This window comes from Anolis sagrei, chromosome 3, assembly GCF_037176765.1.
Source record: "Anolis sagrei isolate rAnoSag1 chromosome 3, rAnoSag1.mat, whole genome shotgun sequence".
NCBI classification, from domain to species: domain Eukaryota; kingdom Metazoa; phylum Chordata; class Lepidosauria; order Squamata; family Dactyloidae; genus Anolis; species Anolis sagrei.
The window spans coordinates 75,365,961-75,385,213 of NC_090023.1; the positions used below are offsets into that span (position 1 = coordinate 75,365,961).

General features: G+C 38.6%; 1 protein-coding gene across 4 annotated transcripts in view; it reads right to left on the reverse strand.

Moving 5' to 3' along the window:
• Window positions 1–2,854: 2,854 nt before the first annotated feature.
• Window positions 2,855–19,253, reverse strand: part of LOC132771809 (cystathionine beta-synthase-like protein) — a 58,664-nt gene continuing 42,265 nt past the window's right edge. Inside the window, exons 10-18 of one of the 4 annotated variants that reach the window (XM_060770259.2) lie at window positions 18,201–18,285; window positions 17,077–17,182; window positions 15,653–15,730; window positions 13,480–13,614; window positions 10,746–10,854; window positions 10,334–10,360; window positions 8,146–8,230; window positions 6,381–6,440; window positions 2,855–5,261 (exon numbers count right to left, since the gene is read on the reverse strand). In XM_060770259.2, coding sequence (XP_060626242.2) covers window positions 5,152–5,261; window positions 6,381–6,440; window positions 8,146–8,230; window positions 10,334–10,360; window positions 10,746–10,854; window positions 13,480–13,614; window positions 15,653–15,730; window positions 17,077–17,182; window positions 18,201–18,285 — 795 coding nt within the window. In that variant the 3' untranslated portion in view covers window positions 2,855–5,151. The remainder of the gene's footprint in view (window positions 5,262–6,380; window positions 6,441–8,145; window positions 8,231–10,333; window positions 10,361–10,745; window positions 10,855–13,479; window positions 13,615–15,652; window positions 15,731–17,076; window positions 17,183–18,200; window positions 18,286–19,253) is intronic. The other 3 variants (XM_060770260.2, XM_060770261.2, XM_060770262.2) reach the window with 3 other exon arrangements.

The window sequence follows — 19,253 nt, forward strand, 5'->3', positions numbered from 1 at the left end:
CACATGTTGTGAACCGGTCCGAATCCCTCTTTGAAGGTGAGAGGGTCGGTATATAAAACCTCGAAATAAATGAAATAAATTGGTTTCATATATTCTTTATTGTAAACAACACAATCACATCTCATAGAATCATAGAGTTGGAAGAAACCTTGTGGCCCATCCAGTCCAACCCCCTGCCAAGAAGCTAGAAAATTGCATTCAAAGCACCCCTGACAGATGGCCATCTAGCCTCTGTTTAAAAGCCTCTGAAGAAGGAGCCTCCACCACACTCCAGGTCATAGAGTTCCCCAGACTGTTGGAATTAGATCCTAGAGGTCCTGTTGATTTGAGTCTCAACCACATGCTCTGGTCTACCAAGGATTCCAGCCACAAGTTCTATTATTGCCATATCAAGTTCCTGTACAGATTCCGTTATTCATCTCAACCTCAATGGGTATTCTCTTTGCGAATATTCTAATCTTTGGAGTTACGTTGAATCTCTCAAAATCCATTTGCATCTTCTTTTGTGCCTCTTCAATTGTTTTTATTTTCTGTTTTTGCTGTTCTTGCTGTTTCAAAATACCACTCATTGTGTCTGCCATCAGTTGCATATCTTTCTCCATCTCTTGTTGACTTTTACGTAATTAATCTTCAGCCTGTATAATTCTCTTGTCAACCCCTACCTCCAAATTTTTCATTCCATCTATAAAGGTTCTTAACTGGGTCAACATTTCCCTCATTGGACTTTCTTCTTATGGAGGAGTCCCTCTCCTGAAAGCTTCTTTCTAGTCTTTCTGACCTTTGAATCTTGGTCTTGTTGACATTGCAGTCATTTCTGTAGTCAAGCTATCTTTTTAAAAACAAAACAAAATAGATGTATAATTTGTAAAGATTTGATGTGGTCCTTCCTTCAGCCACTTTCACTTTCAGTATGCTGTTGCTTATAGCCCTTTTAGTTGTTTTCCTGTTTTCTGTATTTTAAGCTCTATGGTTTTCTCTATGGTTTTATTTCTATTGTTCATATCTATGGTTGTTTCCTTTCTTCCTGTTTGGAATCAGTCCAGTGGTTCCATGCAGTCCCAGAATGTAATGGCTATCAAGTTCTTAGGTATATTAAACATTTTTTATTCCCACTGTTCTTATAACATAATCTTTAACAAATTAATTATTTCTCACCCTTTCTTTATTTGCGACATTTCTACCTCTCCCCACCTTTCTCAACCTCAGAGGGGACTCAAGGTGTAGTTGGTCTCACCAGATAGTTTCATCCGGCAGACTTAGAAAATTCTTGAAGAATAGTTCCACTAATTGGATTTTTAAGGTCATTTTTATATGTTTACAATTTACAATGGAGGAAAAAAATAATACAGTTTACCTCTCATAATTGGTAAGCTTACAGCAGATTGAAGGGCATCTTTAGGTTGCATATAGTATTTTAAGAAGAGAATCGAAACTGCTTGTCTACTTCTGCTTGCATGACATTGTTGATGGGGTATATAATGTCTGCCCCTCCTCTCTGCTTCTCCTTTTTTAGTGACGGATGTGAAATTCGTTGAGTCTTGAGGTGTTTGTGTCTGTCCTTTTTATGAAAAAGTATTTTTCAACTCGATATGGTTGATAAACCCCCAAGGATGTCCCAGAGCTCAGGCAGCTCACTGAAATTCTGCTCACAGCTCCATTTAATTCACAGGAAGTAGTAAGTTATATGTATTAAACCAAATGTGAATTTAATGCCAGATCCTAGTAAAGACATCTTGGATTAGGTTGTGCTTCTAAACTCATTCATGATTGGTGCATATAGGTTAATGGGATATTTGAATATCAAAAGGTCTGAAATTCTCTGCTTGCTGGTGTGTGGGTGTGTTACATTTTATTAAATATTTATTTCTGTATTAAATATTATTAAATAAAGCTGTCCCTCCCCCATTTGTGAGCAGTTAGACACAGGGGTTAGTTCCCTATACCATTTTTAACAGGGACTTAGATATCACTGGAGAAGTCAGGCTTAAGTCAGTGGTTGCTGGAAGGAAATCAGACTGGAGGAGTGAACATGTCAGAAATTCTCCTTTTGTACCAAGGTGACTTCAGGAAAAAGGAACTATGAGGTTTTCAAAACCAATTTAAGTTTGGATTATTGGAGTCAAACTAGGGCAGGATATTGTGTACTGGAGCTGGGAGCCCTTGTGTTGATTCAGCCTGAGTGAGAGAATGTGGCAATACATAAGCAATAAAAAATGAATTAGAAAAGGTCCAGTATAAATTGACCCTTCTTAACCTTTGATTCTCCAAATGTTTTGAACTCCCAACTCTTATATCCCTGACTCCTGGCCATGCTGGCTGAGGTTTCTGGAAGTTGAAATGATACCCAACTGGAGGGCCAAAGAAAATCATTACTATAGTTCCCTTTCAAGGGATGCACATTTAATACCCAGCTAATTTCAGTCGCATTATTTATGCGACTTTATGCACCTTTATGATCAGGCACACACAGATTTGCCAAGAAATGAAAAATATACACAACCTGGACACATAAGGATCTTTTTGCCCATATGTAGAAGCAGCATAAAAACAACCAAAACAAAGACAGAATTTGGTTCCCATTTGGATTTCATGTTTTATGGATGTTGTTTTCTGGACATCTGTGAACCTTCAGGCTCCCAACTCCTTGGTGCCAAAGATCCCAGCTCCAGATTGAAAACTACTCCTATAATGTGATTAGTGTAGTGACTGCTGCTAATTACCTGGAGATTATGGAAAGCAATGCTGCCCGCAGCATCTCTACCTATCCTCTTCCAACAAGGCTTCATCCTGAGGGCCTGTACGTCTTCATTCAAAAATACTTCAAAAATAATAATAAAAAACAAAAATGGACAAGTTGTCCTGTTTGTCAGAAATAGTGTTTTATTTATTTAGCTCTTCATACAGAATTTGGAACAATGATGACACAAGCTTTTAGGTTTTCTTTCCACAATCCTGGAGAGCCTGAAGTACCAATGCTCAGAACAAGATCCCTGGGGCTAAATTTGTCTTCTACAAAAGGAACAAACCTGATATAACATCAAGATGGTATCTAGTGGTAGATCTTATACATTTTAAAATCATAATGTTATCCTGTTTAATGAGCTTTTTATACAATTAACTGTGGCAAGGAAGGTCTTCTGACTAGAGATGGGAAGACCAGGGAAAAACTGAAAAAATGGAGAAAATTAGAAAGCTCTCTCATTTTTTCCAAAGCCATTTCCCCCCAGAAAAATTGAAAAGTGTGTAGAATATGTTATTTTCCAATGCTAAATAATATATCTATGACATAGGATTCAAACTATATAACATGAAGACCTTAATGAAAAAAAAAATAGGCTTTTTGTTTCTAAACACTCCCCCCCCCCCCATTTTTCCAGGGAAAATGGCTTTGGAAAAAACCAGAAAAATCTGTTTTCCCCATTTTTTTTCCGGGGGTTTGCCCATCTCGATTTCTGACACAGAACACAAGTAGTGCTGACGCTGGAATAATTAATATCAGTAACATGATTCTTAAAAGCTTCCAGTAAAAGTTGCATGAAGCCATGGAAGAAAAATAACATTAATTCAGACTGGCAGATTAACTTGTGTAAATAAAAAGCCAAATTGCTTGACCTTTCCACTATCTCCCCTTAAGCCTAAAGAAATGTATAACCAAATATTTTTAAAGTAACATTTTAGCCATTTACCCATGTCAAAATATAGTGAGTTGATAATGATGTAGATGGCTTAAAGAATATAGACATATATACATCTAAATTAAAAATCATAATTAGCACTTTTAAGATTTGAATTACAATCCAGGAAACATGATTTGGTCTTCACAGAACAAAATATACAGACATTCCATGTTTTACGTTATCAAACACATTTCTGTGGCATGAACTTCTGCTGGTGACAACCCATTTCTTTATTTAGATACACGTATCTCAGAAGAAAAGGCGTATGCCAAATAAAAACTGTTAAATCTTTCAGGTGCCAAAGGACTTGTTACTGCTCCAACAAAATGAATACAAACACCCTTCCAGAATACAAATATCACTCTAGAAAATTCTGCTATCCAAATTAGGTGACAATAGGTTATTACAAATCCAGGTTCTTCACATTATGTTTGACAGAGCAAATAATACAAAGCAAAGGAAAAAATAGTGTTGATTGAAGATGATGCAAGTTTGATATCCTTATACACAATGTGTAGAAAATACAGAATGCACAATTTTGATACAAAGTAAGTGTGGAGAGCATGACAGAACCAATTTGCTGATTTACTGGTAAAAACTCTTCCCTGTTTCTATTTTATGTATTTTTTGCTAACTCGAATTCTGCCCTTTTTTCTCCATTTCTTCACAATTTGGGGCAGTCTATTAAGCTCATGTTAAGACAGCTAGAAGATTGGCCACTCAGTATTTTGGAGTTTGGGGAAACATCCTATTGGACATTGGACAGATTGGACATTTGTCCCTGCCACTGACTTTACTTCCAGATTCTTAAGGAGACAGAACATATTTGGAGTCCACCTCATTACTCCACATATACAGTAACTATAATTTTGTTAGAAAAACATGAAAAGTGTCTTCTCATAAAAGTCACGTTTGGACACAGATGTATTTTCATATGTCTGTAATAGAGAACATATCCAGTAGATATTACATTTATGAACTTGGAAGATGAATGAGATATCTAAGACCATCTCTCTTCCATAGCTGTTAAAAAATGAAATGTAATACAGAGAAGGATAGTTTCCAAATGGGCTCCCCATATAACAGGAGGACTACTGTGGCTTTGGAAAGCCCCCATAAGGATACTATTACCTTCCTTGATGACCTTGTCACACCAATCGTGAAATGAATATTTGTCCTGCTGCTCAGTTGTGTGAAAATGATATCAATGATCTTGAGCACTACCACAAAGTTAAGTTCCCTAAATGTTGGGGTGTCCATTGCATCCTGGAATTTAGATCTGCAGAGACTCAATGGCAACAAATATTTCTTGCTGATGACTTTTGGTTTATATGTTTAGACCAAAACAAAAATTTTGAGGCTGTTATAATAAAAAGGGAAGTGCGGCGGAGGGGGAGGGGAGAGGGTGACACTTTAAAATACAGTGAAAAGCCACTTTAAAATTTACCACCAAGATTTAACAGTATTCTTGAAGTTAGGTTGCCCTTTTCTGCTGTTCTCGAGCAGTCACGAAATTAAGCAAGTCAATTGCTGTGACAACACCAAACACCATTTGCCTTTTACTGGATTCACCATTGCTGTGATCTAAGGAAGAGAACAAAATACAAAATACAATATTTTATAATCCAAATATGTTCCAGCTTCACAGCACCACTTATAGTTAATTACTACTAAGAGCCAGCATGGTATAGTGGCTTGAGCACCAGTCTATGATGGAGGATCAGGGTTTGAATGCTTGCTCAGCCATCAAAACCCACTGGATGGCCTTCGACAAGCAACACACTCCCAGGGCCCTTCCACACAGCCATATAACCCAGAATATCAAGGCAGATAATCCACAATATCTGCTTTGAGTTGAGTTATCTCAGTCCACACTGTCATATAATCCACTTCAAAACGGATAATGTGGGATTTTATACAGCTATGTGAAAGGAGCCTTAGCTTTAGAGGAAAGCAAAGGAAAACTCCCTGTGATCAAGTCTTGCCATGAAAACCTAATGACAGGCCCATCATAAGGTTGTACAAAGGGGAAATCACTTGAAAGCACACACCACCAACAGGTTACTACTAACTACAGAACATATCTACCTATATAGACCAATTAGTGAGAGATAAGAGAAGATTTATTCACTGCCATCTGGAGAGTCATTCCCCAATCTAGAGATACATACACATATTCATAAACACGTGCCCCATTTTTCATGAGAACTACTGAACTGAAAGCCTAGCAGCAAACTGTAGATGCTCAATGATGACAAAACTCTGAAATGTTCCTCTATTTTGGACAGCAACCCCCAGACTTCTAGTTTCTGGGAATTAGTCCAAATATATGATGGTTGCTTACCTGTAACCATGTTTCTTTGAGTGGTCATCTGTGAAATCAGCACATGTGGTACATCATCTACCATATATGCTCATTTCACAGAGAGCATGAAGGACAAATATATATATATATATGTGTGTATGTATGTATGTATGTATGTATATATATTGTTTTGCTCTAGAAGCTGGAACCGTTGGTGCAGTTGGCACTCTTGACAAGTGATGAACTTTCTTGAAAGATACAGAATCTGCCAGATCCTATGGGCCTTCTGACTGATCACATTGTTTTACTCTCAACCTATGCAATTCTGCACAAGCAGTAGTAACAAAGATTGTTCTGGGCATCTGAAGAAGAATTTGCCCAAACACTGCTTCACTTGCCTTGTAAAAATAGTGTTGTTTTAGGTGTTGAGGCACCAGTCTTAGCTTGCTCCACAGCAGCTAAACATTGGATTGAAAGATAAAAGCACCTTAAAGAGAGGTAATGGTCAGAAACATTTTGGACAAGGAAGTCATACCAGGCAAATGTTTTGGAGCCTTAGATATTGTAGTATTCTTCTAGTGGCAGGATTTCAGTTCCCAAATATTGAATATTTGTTTTCTATTCGCTGTTTTAAACCAGGGTAGGCAATTTCGGGGGTTTAAGGGCCCCCAATGCTCCCCCCTCGCTTAGACAGTTATAATCTGCTGGGTTTTTTTCCCATCCTGGAGATACATTAACCATGTCTGTGGCTGTTTTAGCTCAAGGGGGGTCTTTTCCAACAGGAAGTGATCTCAATGACTGTGTCCTGTTGGGGAAAAAGGTTCTCCACATCTACAACAGCCCAGTCCCCATAAATATAGCAAAACTGTCAGCCAAGCCCTCTGAGGCTTTTATAGCATTTTTTAGGGAGGACTTCTTTAAAACCCCTCATTTTGTGGAAAAATACCATTTCCTGAAACCAACCCCCCTTCTGAGTGGTGCTGGGGTGATCTCAAAAAAGCAGCCTTGAGGTTTGAATACTTCACCTTTGCACCCCTGTTTTCAAAGATCTGCCTGCAGTACAAGGAGTTTAAAAACCAAGGATTAGAACCAAACATTTCCTTCCTTTGATGGAAAAAATCACTCTGTTGAGAGAAAATTCTTTCTTCCGAAGGAAGGGAACCTTTGGAACCACCACAAAGAAGGACAGACACAAGAAGGTTAAATAAACAAGGATCATTCTCAGATACACAATGAGACAGCCAGGTCTGTAAAAAAGGTGGAATGCTATCTGTATCAGCACACAGAGGATGTTTATTTATTTATCTTTGACTGTTCAGGTTAGCCTTCTGCCCCAAAGTAGCTAGCAAACAAAACCAGGGATAAAAATGAAGAAGGGTTTAATGCTATGCCTTTAAAAATGAGTTTGTATGGCTACTAGCCTCCTCCCAGTAGCCTTAAATCAAGGAAAAGTTTAATGGGAACCACCACTCCAGAATACCCCTGTGGGCTACAAATCAGGCAATTCCAACTGGACTGGATGCCCTCCCCCTTCCTCCAGGAGCAAACCAAGAATGGGCAAGTCCCTGAACAGACTCAGAAGTGGAGTTGGCAGAACAAAAGATGGTAAAATGGTGCTACTTAGAAGAATCCGCCACGTGTGACTGTGAAGCAGAACAAACAACTCAGCATCTGTAGGCTTGCCCACAATGTCCTGCCTCATGCACAGAGGAAACATTGTTTAAAGCTACAGACAATGCGGTCACTGTTGCCTGTTTTTGTTCTAAAACTATCTAGCAGCTTGTGATCCCTATTTATCTAAATAGTTTTAGATAAACTATTTTATCAGTTTTAGATAAACTATTTTATGCAATGCTTTTGACATGAAATAAATAAATAAATAAATAGAAACTCTGTATATAGGTGCATATGATAAGTCCATTCCATTATTAAGAAAAAAAAACTTGAGACAGTCAACTGTGGAAGTTGATAGTAATCAAATGTGGCCCTAATCACACTTGCGGTTTCTCAATTCGCTCCTGACACAAAAAAGAAAATCACATAATTCTTTAATTGAAAAATGCCTCAAGAGTGTTTGATAGAAAAGCAATTAACACAGATAGGTATAAATGATAGGTTCACAGTGAACAGGTAGGAAATGGTCCAGAGCACTCTTCTACTCACACTGAATCTGCTCATGAACCACCAGAGCAAAGTGGTCTATTTCCAAAATATGAGACAGCTTTCCCAAGTTGTCCTGCAGACGGATCTGGAAAGAGAAAAATTGTCTATTTTTAAAATGTCTAAACAGATAAACATCCCAATTTTCACCTAACCTGGTACTTTGATAATTATTCTTTAAAAAAATACTTGAATTATAATAGCAATTATTATATTTTGTAGGGACCTCTCCCATGAAATTGCTGTGTTTTAATAAAAACTAGAAATGCAGGAAGAAGAAAAAAAGACTGTATTGCTCTTCCACCAAAATGTAGCAGTAAGTCTGGAGTGCTGGTTGGACTCACCCTCTCCGCTGATTTATTTTGGTTTTATTTTTCTGCTATGTGTGCAAAGCACACAACTTGCATGTGTGTGTGGGGGGGGGGGGGGGGGGAGGAGGGGGCATATCAATAAAAACAGTTCCCTTATCTGTCATAGATCCCTACCAATGTTCATATGAATGGATGAACTACAAAGACACAGGTATAATTGAAGTCAGCTGAATAAAAGTTTGGATGTCATACAAGGGATGAGGACTATATGGCCCTCCAAGCTATTGGTCAAACAGCAAATCCATCACCACTGGCTAGGCTTACTAGTGTTCGCTGGCTATTCCCTGTGATGTTAGCAAAAAAAAAAAAAAAAGAAAAAAGAAAAAGAAAAGAAAAAAAAAGAAAGAAGAAGAAAGAAAGAAAGAAAGAAAGAAAGAAAAAGGAAGAACCCAAAAGCACATACAAACACGCAGAATAGTTTTGAACTTTATGAAGAAAACAAGTTTCCTTAAAAGAAAAATGAAACAAGATAAATCCTTGCGCATTATGCTTTTACATCAACCAAACCATCCCAAATGTAGGCAGCTCGGTCATCTATCGATTATAATTTTTTTAAAAAACTTTTTTTGGTAAGGGTAAAATCATTTCGGGGGTTTATAAAATGGTTAGGTGACATCACAGAAGTTAGTGAAACAAGTGGACTGCATAGTGGATTTGAATGTCAAATTTCATATAGCTGTTTGGGATGGGGAAAACCAAGTTTTGGGTAGAAATATATGTTGAGATTGAATGCTTCCATAGCAGGTCAAGAGCCAACTTGAGTACTGGACTAGAACTCTGGGAGATGAGGGCTCAAATACGGAAATCTTCCTATTAAAGAAGAAAGTCTGTAACACCAAGTCACGGGTGGGGTGTTTATGTATTTTAAATAGGTTTTTAATGGTTTTAACTACAGTATATACTCGAGTATAAGCCGACCTGAATACAAGCCAAGGCACATAATTTTACCACAAAAAACCGGGAAAACTGATTGACTCGAGTATAAGCCAAGGATGGGAAATGCAGCAGCTACTGGTAAATTTCAAAAATAAAAATAGATACCAATAAAATTACATGAATTGAGGCAACAGTAGGTTGAATGTTTTTGAATATTTACATAAACTAATTTAAAATAAGACTGTCCAACTCTGATTAAACCATTATTCTAACTTTCTTCAATGTAAATGTGCTTACGTATGCGTCCAATAATAATAGAGTAAAATAATAATAATAATAATAATAATAATAATAAGGCTGAGTCACACTCTCTCAGCCTCATAGGAAGGCAATGACAAATTTCATCTAAACAAATATTATTAAGGAAACCGTATGTGATAGGGTTGCTACAAATATAGTCAACATGAAGGCATATAATAGCAGCTGCATTATTCTACAAATGCAGTATTTTATCTCTGACCTTATTATTTCCTAACAAGCAACCCATATGCATTGATATACATGTCCAGGTTGATGTGGCCCAGCTTCATAGTAAGCAGGACCATGGATTTGGCCACAAGAACAAATACACTCTACTTAACTCATTTTTCCCAGTAGATTTTTAAGCCTACCTACATAATCGATAATTCAACCTTCTGCTCTACTCTTAACAGTTCAAACCAAGTGAGCTTGCTCCAATGCAAGAATGGCAGTTTGATTGTAAAAGCATCTTGTATTAAGTAGGAAAAAAAGGATTCCCTTCAGTGTAGCTCCCTTCTCTTATTAGGGAAATGTTGGTAGATAGCTTTTCTTTAATTTAGGATCAGCCACCAACAACATTCTCCATATAGACACCAGCCATCGCAAGCTAGAGAAAAGAGATGCTATGTTGCTGAATTACGCACCATTTTGTAGGATGATTCATTTGACAGCTAGAGGAGAAAAACAAGTGATTTACTGTGTTCAAAAATCATATAGTAGCACTGTATCTTAAGGTATTGGTCTAAGCTCAATTGTTGTCCCAATGGACTAGATGAATTAAGTCGATTGAATGGCACATCAATAAATTCCATTGATTAATGTGTCATTCCACTTTGGGTTTTGGCCACAAAAGGATGAAGCAGGCATTTACATTGTGCTCACCCAGTATTAAAAAATAAAGTGTACTTCTGTTACTGCTGCAGATCTAAGAGTTATAAAACAATCCTTTGTGGTGAAATCAACACACTGCCTGAATGTCGAATGGTACTAAATTGATGGTGTGTGTCATGATATGGGGAGGGGTGGAGAGAGAGAGATACTAGAAGATGCAGGTACCTTTTTGAATTGCTTGTAGATGACTTTACTGACTTGGTCTGATGGCTGTACTTTGCCCGCAAGCACTGAAGAAAGCATATTGCCAAGAGTAACCATTCCCAAAATCACTCTGAAAAGAAAACCCAAGCACAGCAGGTCAGGTGGACTTCCTACAGAATGAGTTCCATGTCCTTACTTTCTGTTCAGTTTACTACCTTGAACTAGTATTTTCAGATTCCTCTTCAAGTCTGAATTCACTGGTTGTTGTTTTTTAAGGTCTTTAATTGCAAACGACCCATCACATGTTGTGTATAATACCATTGCTTTTAAAAAGAAACGCTAATTCCCGAAAGGAAATTTAGAGTGTATACCTAGAGGGGAAAAATGGGGCATTCAACCATTTGCCTGACTACAAAGTACACCATTCCAAATCCTTACTTGTCCAAATGATTCCACTTGGGTGTGGGGAATATTTATTTATTTACTCTGTTTTTTAAAATATATTTTTATTTACATACATTAACAGCTTGCAGTGTAAACAGAACACAAAACAACAAACATTTTACAAACACATAACCCCACCACCAAGGCCTGAACAAGTATCCTTTCCTTTGCCATATATGTATGAGTCAACCATTAACCAAATGTCAAATCCAAAATTCCTGACTAACAAGGTATATTGTTTTCCTTTTCCACTTTCTAAAACATATTTAATAAAAACCGACCAGTATGAATCAAAATCTGATCTGTTAGTTTCTTCCCCTGAACACCCTCATTTCCATTGATAGTTTATTGTTTAAGGCTACGTTCCAAATCTCCCCATACCATGCTTCCAGAGTGATATTAGTTACTATTTTCAAATTCCTTGTGATTATAAGTCTCGCCACTGTGAGTAAAATAATCACCAATTCTTTCTTTTCCATTTCTAAATTCAACTTTATGGCGTCCATTAGCAATGCTAACCTTGTATTGGGTTTAGCTCTATAATGTTACCTATTTTGATAAATATGTTGTTCCAAAAACTTTTCAACTGGGGGCATTCCCACCATAAATAAAAACATGTCCCTTTGTGCATGCCACATCTCCAGCAGAGGTTACTTTGCTTACTATCCATCTGATGTAGTTTAACTGGAGTGGTATACCATCTCCATATGACTTTTCTACACATTTTCTTTTAATCTTATTGACAGATTCTTAACCACTCTCCACTTTAGAACGCTTTTCCAATCGAATATTTGCTCTATTTGTATCCCACCTTTCTCTACCTCAAAGGGGTCTCGAAGCGGGTTTACATATGGAAACTATTCAATGTCTTTGGACAACAAATAGAATATACAAAAGTTAAAAAATTAAAATTAAAATTGAATACACATTATAACATATAAAACATTACATTCACTATTAAAATCACAACATCCTCAATCATAACCCGGGGCCATTCCAAAGATCAACTGCACATAATTTGAGGCTATTATTGCACTATAGATTAATCTCCAAAGGCTTGACCCCAGAGCCAGATTTTCACTTTCCTTCTGAAGGTCAGGAGAGAGGGAGCTGATCTAATGTCATTGGGAAGGGAGTTTCACAGTCAAGAGACCACCACTGAGAAGGCCCTGTCTCTTGTTCCCACCAGATGCACCTGTGATGGATGTGGGACCAACAGCAGAGCCTCCCTAGATAATCTTAATCTCTGCAATGGTTCATAGGAGGAGATACATTTGGACAGGTAAACTGGGCCAGAACCGTTTAAGGTTTTATAGGCTAAAACCAGCACTCTGAATTGTTATCATCATCACAATTATCATCATATTATTGTTACTGAAACAGTGGAAATATATTTACACTATTCACGGTGACCTGTTTTATTATCTTGCAAAAACATGTGCATTTTAGACTTAGGCTGCCTGGGTAGCGCCTACTAGCATGTGTACACACATTAACCTTTAAAGAAATGCTGAAATTAGTTGAAAGTTCAAACATGGCACATTTCCTCTTTTCCAATCTGGGTAAATGTCATTAGATGATTTGGGCTTTTAAATTGGCATGGTAGATGATCAAAAAGTAAACTTCATTTAGCAAACCAGACTGTATTCTGGGTGCGGACATACTGCCTGAATTGCAGTTTGTCCCCATCTGACCAGCCAATAATGCTGGCAAATCCACTGGCCTATTTCCTACCTGGCTGTCTTAAGAACTGAGATACAGTTTGGGCTCAGTTAATTCCTTTATGGGCCATTTCGAAGTAATGACCACAGCCCTCAAAAGGCAATAAAACCAATTTTAAAGGCAGATTTTGAAACCCAACAACTGCTACCATGCCTATTCCGCTTAACCTCAAGGAAGTGAACAAAGGATCAAAAAAGAAAGAAAGGAATGAGAAGGTGGGATGTTTTTCTGATCAGGTACCTCCTGAGTCATCCAGGCAAGTTTAGGACACTTTTTGTACAAGGAGTTTAATCTGTTAGGAAGGCACAAGCCAAGAGTCAGAGTCAGCTTCCTTATGATCCATATTATCATCCTGACATTCCATTAAGGATGACTTCAATGTTTTGTTAGAGTAGGCCACTTTCATGGGGGTTAGGGATGTAGGACTTCCATGAAAGTGGGAAAAAACACAAATTTAAAAGAAACCTGCTCTTTTTTTAACCTGCAAGAACACCTCTCTAGGAATTTCAAGGTTCTCCAGCACAGGGGACCACATCTCTAGAAAATTAGGGGTGTAAAGGAGAGGAGGAAACACAAAGTCTGCACATACCCTGATTCATCAACAACTGGTACCTGGTCGAAGCCCTTCTCTTTAAGTATTTCAATAGTTTTTTCACAGGTGACACTTGGTAGTACTGTAAGAGGGGCAGAGAGGGTCAGTTCCTGAACTTTCAAGTGCCACCACCTAGGAAAAAAACAAATAAACATCATCATTCCCCATAAACGTGATTTTATGGCACATCACGCGCATGATTTTATAGCAAGCAATTCAGGCATTGAAGAAAAATACATGTCCTCATACTTTGTGTATCTTTCACAGAAAGGTTGGTGGGGCCACTTATTGTGTGGCAAATAAAAATCTATAGCAAAATTACTGGGGCTAAATTAGGCAACAAGGTCTTGCATATGAAAAGGAAAACAGTACTGGGTTTACTCGAATCTAACGCTCACCTATTTTGGCTAAATTACCTTGTCAATATTAGGGTGCACATCAGATTAGTGTACTATGGTATTCTTAGTACTGAGCCAAAGCAAAAGGGGAAGCTGCTTCAGGAACACCTGGAGCTCCATTTTGAGGGACATCATCTCTAATTTGATTGTCATGGCTCAACGCTATGCAATGCTGGGATTTGTAGTTTGGTGGGGCAGAGAAGGCTCAAGACCTTAAAAAACTACAGACCCCATGACTCCATAGCATTGAACCAAGGCAGTTAAAGTGGATTCATCCTACAGCATAGATGCACCCCAAGGTTTTCTTTTCCATTGCTGAAAGCTTTAGTGTTCTAATATTTTTGTTTTTAAAGAAGACAGCAACTGTAATGGCCAAATTACCTTTTGCTGCTGAACATTACATTCAGCAACAAGTACTTTTTTTGGTTTCATGGTTTTGAAAATGGAAGTCTGTTTTGATATTTTGATATTTTACCATCCTTGTGGGAGGCTTCTCTCAAGTCCCCACATGGAGAGCTGGAGCTGACAGAGGGAGTTCATCTGTGCTCTTCCCGGATTTGAACCTGTGATCTGTTGGTCCTCAGACCTGCGGCGGGCACAAGGGTTTAAGCCAGACATCCTCAAACTACGGACCTCCAGCTGTTTGGGCCTTCAACTCCTAGAATTCCTGACAATTGAACAAGCTCATTAGGGCTTCTGGGAGTTGGAGGCCCAAACAGCTGGAGAGGATGCCTGGTTTAACCCATTGTGCCACTAGTTGTGTTCAGTGAGGTGGGTGGGACATTTTAACAATACCACCTAGGAGTTATTATCATCAGGACTTTTACTATGTAATGAATCTCAGCTGAAATAAAAACATAAGGATTCATATCAAAATGTCCAAAAGAAACCAAGGCCAGCACACTAATTAAAAATCCGTAGACAAAAGAGTTAACCACCAACAGTAACAACTAGGTTAATTTATTTATTTGTCGTGTCGGGGCAACCAGTCAATTATATTACATTTCTAACAGAACAAAGCAAACAAACAAACAGACAAAATACAAAATTTGTGAGTTTGGTAGTTGATTAAATGTCCTTTGACCAGTATCTGGCCACTTGGAGTGCTTCTGGTGTTGCTGCAAGAAGGTCCTCCATTGTTCATGTGGCAGGGCTCAGGTTGCATTGCAGCAGGTGGTCAGTGGTTTGCTCCTCTCCGCACTCGCATGTCAAGGATTCCACTTTGTAGCCCCATTTCTTAAGATTGGCTCTGCATCTTGTGGTGCCAGAGCGCAGTCTGTTCAGCGCCTTCTTTCACAGGCCTGAGTCAACTTTATCAGACACATGAAGTGGTATCTTCAATCAGCAGGCATATGCAAACAAGACTATGAATCTGGAGACCAGGGTTCAAATTCCTGCTCAACTATGAGAACCCAATGGGTGACCCTACACAAGTCATACCTTCTCAGCTTCAGAAGAAAGCAAAGGCCAACCTGTTCTGAATTAATCTTACCAAGAAAACCCTGTGATAGGTTTGTTGTAAATCTGAAAAATCTTGAAGGCACATGACATCCAACATATAATTTTTTGGAGGTAGGAACAACCTCATCTTAATTAAAACAGTAACTATTTTCACCTAAGGAATATTAATTTTCAGCATTATCTTATCACATATCTGGTCCAATGAAACCTAGCTAGAATATGATATAAACTTTCTTGCAATTTAGGGATTATTTTAGGATGTGACTTCACAAGTGCATCTGATGTATCATGACAGATTTTTATCATCTCACCAAGGTTTGTTGATGATGTCATTCTCTTCTGTCATGAACCCTTTTTGGGTCATCCATTTGTCACTCAAAAACTTGGACCTGGAAATGACCACAATACTAGATTAGTCACAATCATCAATTTAGGTTAAACCCGCCTGAAAAGTAAACAAGTTATTAAAAATGATGTGGAAAGAAATTTCACAGCTTGCATTTATGACAAAAATACATCATTATAAACATCACGCTGTCACACAAGTTTGCAAAAGTTCATCTGAGGAAATCAAACACAACCCATAGGTGAAGTCTGATGGTTTATTGCCACCGACTACTACCGTCGTAGTGGGGCAAGTGTAACTGGGTAAGAGTGGGAAGGCTCTGGAGGTCAAATACAAATGCCAGCCACCAATATCCTACAAAGGCTGCCTCCAGTCCTGTCTAAAAGAAAACAAGAAATCCACTTCTGTTTTTTCACACACACACCACCCTAGGTGCACAAAAGAAAACAGGATTCCTCCTTTTGGCTTCAGTATTTAAACGTAGCAGTGGAAAGGAAGCCTGGAAAGATGAGGATAGAATTATGAGGATAATCAGAAACATCAGTCATCATAGACTCAGTGGGAGCAGGATGAGAAGGCAGCATAAAACAGCATCACTATGTATTAGAAGGCAGGTCCTACTCAAGAAGTGCGATCTTCAGTTTGTTTATTTTTATGCTTTCCTGGAGCTTTTATACCACACCAGGACAATACCAAAATTAAGACCAACCACAAACATTCTTGAAGAGGATGTGCTTTTTTTTACAGCAGAGGTATGCATCTGATAGAACTTATCAACTATTAAAGTAAATATGATAGAAAAGACTGTCAATTGAGCCTTCAGGGGGAAAAAAACCTCAAATTCATGTGATTACCAAGAAGGTCATTTCTGTTATGTCGATCAACCCCACCTCCATGTAACAAGAAAGGGCGTATTCATCATCATCATATGTTTAGGAACAGAAAGATTGCTTTGGAAGGCATAGTCCTTAAGATACTAAGATACACCACACCTTGTGTGATCACCGTTAAGGTCATTTCTGTCATGTCCACCAACCCCACCCTCCACTAAACCTGGGAAACAGGGAAGGGTCCATCCCTCAGATCTTAAGATGCAGAAATACTACTTTGGAAGGTGGCAGTTTCTAAGATGGCTGGAAAATGTGGATCCAGAGAGCCCACTATGTTACGGGTGACAATCAACTCCACTACAGATCCTCTGTCTTACAGCGATAATAGGTTTCAATATCTTCAATGATTTTCATGTGTCATAGTAATGGTAATGGAGGTGCTTAGCTATGAAAGTCCACTCAGATGTCCTCATGATTAGAATTAAGCAGATGGGGCCAGTTATGCAAGCAGAGATTATTCTACTCAGGAGGGATGTCACAGCAGAAGAGAGTTACTTACATGTAGTTTCTGACAGAGTCAGGGAGGATGACAACACACCGCTGGCCTTCTTTCAGTTGTTTGGCAGCCTTCACAGCCACAGACATTGCACTGCCAGAGCTGCCACCTGTCAAAAGGAGAGAAAACATTATCAAAAATGCAGGTGTTAAAGGAGAAAAAGAAAATTATGACCCAAATAGTAAAACCCCTTGAAAGCAAAGTCATATGAGGAATGGCTGGATATATTTAGCTTGAAGATGGTTGGGAGAGGACAAGATGGTCATATTTAAATATTTGAAAAGTTGTCATATTGAGGAGGGGGCAGGCTTGATTTTTCTGCTGCTCTGGGGACTAGGACATGGCGCAAAGGAGTCAAACTGCAGGAAAAGAAATTCTGTCTCAAAATGAGAAAGAAAACCCTGATAGTAAGAGCTATTATGTAGTGGAATATGCTGCCTTGAAGCATGGTAAAGACTGGATGGCAATCTGTTGGACGTACTTTGATTGTGTGTTCCTGCATGGCAGATGGGCCTTGGGGTCTCTTTCAACTCGATGATTTTATGATAAGAGAAAAACCCTGATGTAAAATTCTCTTAATTAATGATCTAAATTCTACTTGACAGACTATCTGACGTAAGGTTAAGTTATAGTGTGGAACCCATAAACTGGTATCATTGTGCATCATTCGAACCTATAGTCTTGGCCATGGAATCAGTCGTCTCTTCTTTCTCCAGATCAAAAAAATAAGAACCTGTTTTGTTACACAGACAGCACTACAGGGAACTTCATCAGATTTGCCTTCTGAATGAAATGGCATTGCCTTCTAAAGTCTAAACTGGCTTCAAGAGGAAGATTCATACATTATGGTTGACTACTTCTTCTTGTGGTGCCATGGTATAAGTAGGGTAATATGTATTTCACAGGTGTTACTCATGGGAACTATTTCAGCCCCAAAGGCATATATTGGAGAGCTACAACATCTGACTGAAACTCACAAGCTCCAATCCTCAATCCTCTTACAGACAATCCAATGTATGACACACGCCAACCCCAATACCATAATTTTTTCTACTTTTCCCTCTTCACCATAGCTGTCCAATAATCCACTTCAGAAACTTCGAACATAACCTTCAGAGTGCACTTACCACATAACAATCCTTCGTCCCTGATTAACATGCGCGCAAAGGCAAATGTTTCCTCATCATTGCATTTATACCATTGATCCACCAGCTAGAGGAAAGAAAGGGAAAGTACTGTATTAAAGCTCATTCTCCATTTCGATGTTGCAGTAACGCTGAGAATGCCAACAAACAAGGAGAGAAATGGATCAAAGTGTCAGGAACATCAGAAGTTGTTCTATACGGAGACAGATATTGGCTGATTGAGCCCAGCCAGCATTGTCTAATTGAGTTGGCAGAAAGGACCCCCCCAGGGATTCTAGTAGGAAATTATCTTCTTGGAGATCTCTTGGGTTTGCTGGTGGTATTCTATCCAAAGGTTAACTGAGCCAGACCCTGTCTCATCTCCAAAATGGGTTCCTCAGGAGTGTTCAAGGTAGTATTATGCATTCACCATCACAAATTCAAGGAAGGACACTTACCTGTAGCTCAGATGTCTCTGCCAATGACTTTCCTGCTCTCTTTATGACTTGGTTTCACTAAGCTGAGGACTGGCACACCAATGCATTCCCATCCTATTTGTATAAAGATGTGTTGTGGGCCCGGAAGCTAATGTTTGGGTCTCATGTCAACAACCATAATATAGCCAGCTGAAAAAAGTTGGAAAGGTTGCAGCTTCTATTTTATGTACATCTTCTCTTCTAACTTTCATTTGTTTGTGCTAACCAAATCACTCCCAGTATGTCTAGTTTTAGCCATTTTTTATTAAGGGTGTGGTGTTGCAAGCCCCTTTCCCTTTCTCTCTTCTGTCTCTTGACCTCACACAGTCTTTCTCCTGCTGCAGCACATCAGCTCAATGTTTTCTCAGCTTTCCGTTGCTTTGGGAAACCTATAGTGTTCCTTTCTCACCAATGGATGGCTTCCTTACCCACCTCCATATATTTCAACCTAGAACCAGCTCAACAGGCATGCTCAGGATTATGACAGCCAGCCCTCCACGTTGGGGGTTTAATTTTTATGAATCTGATTATTTGTGGCTTGATTATCATGTTCTAAGAATCTCTAGGTCCTCCAGGATGA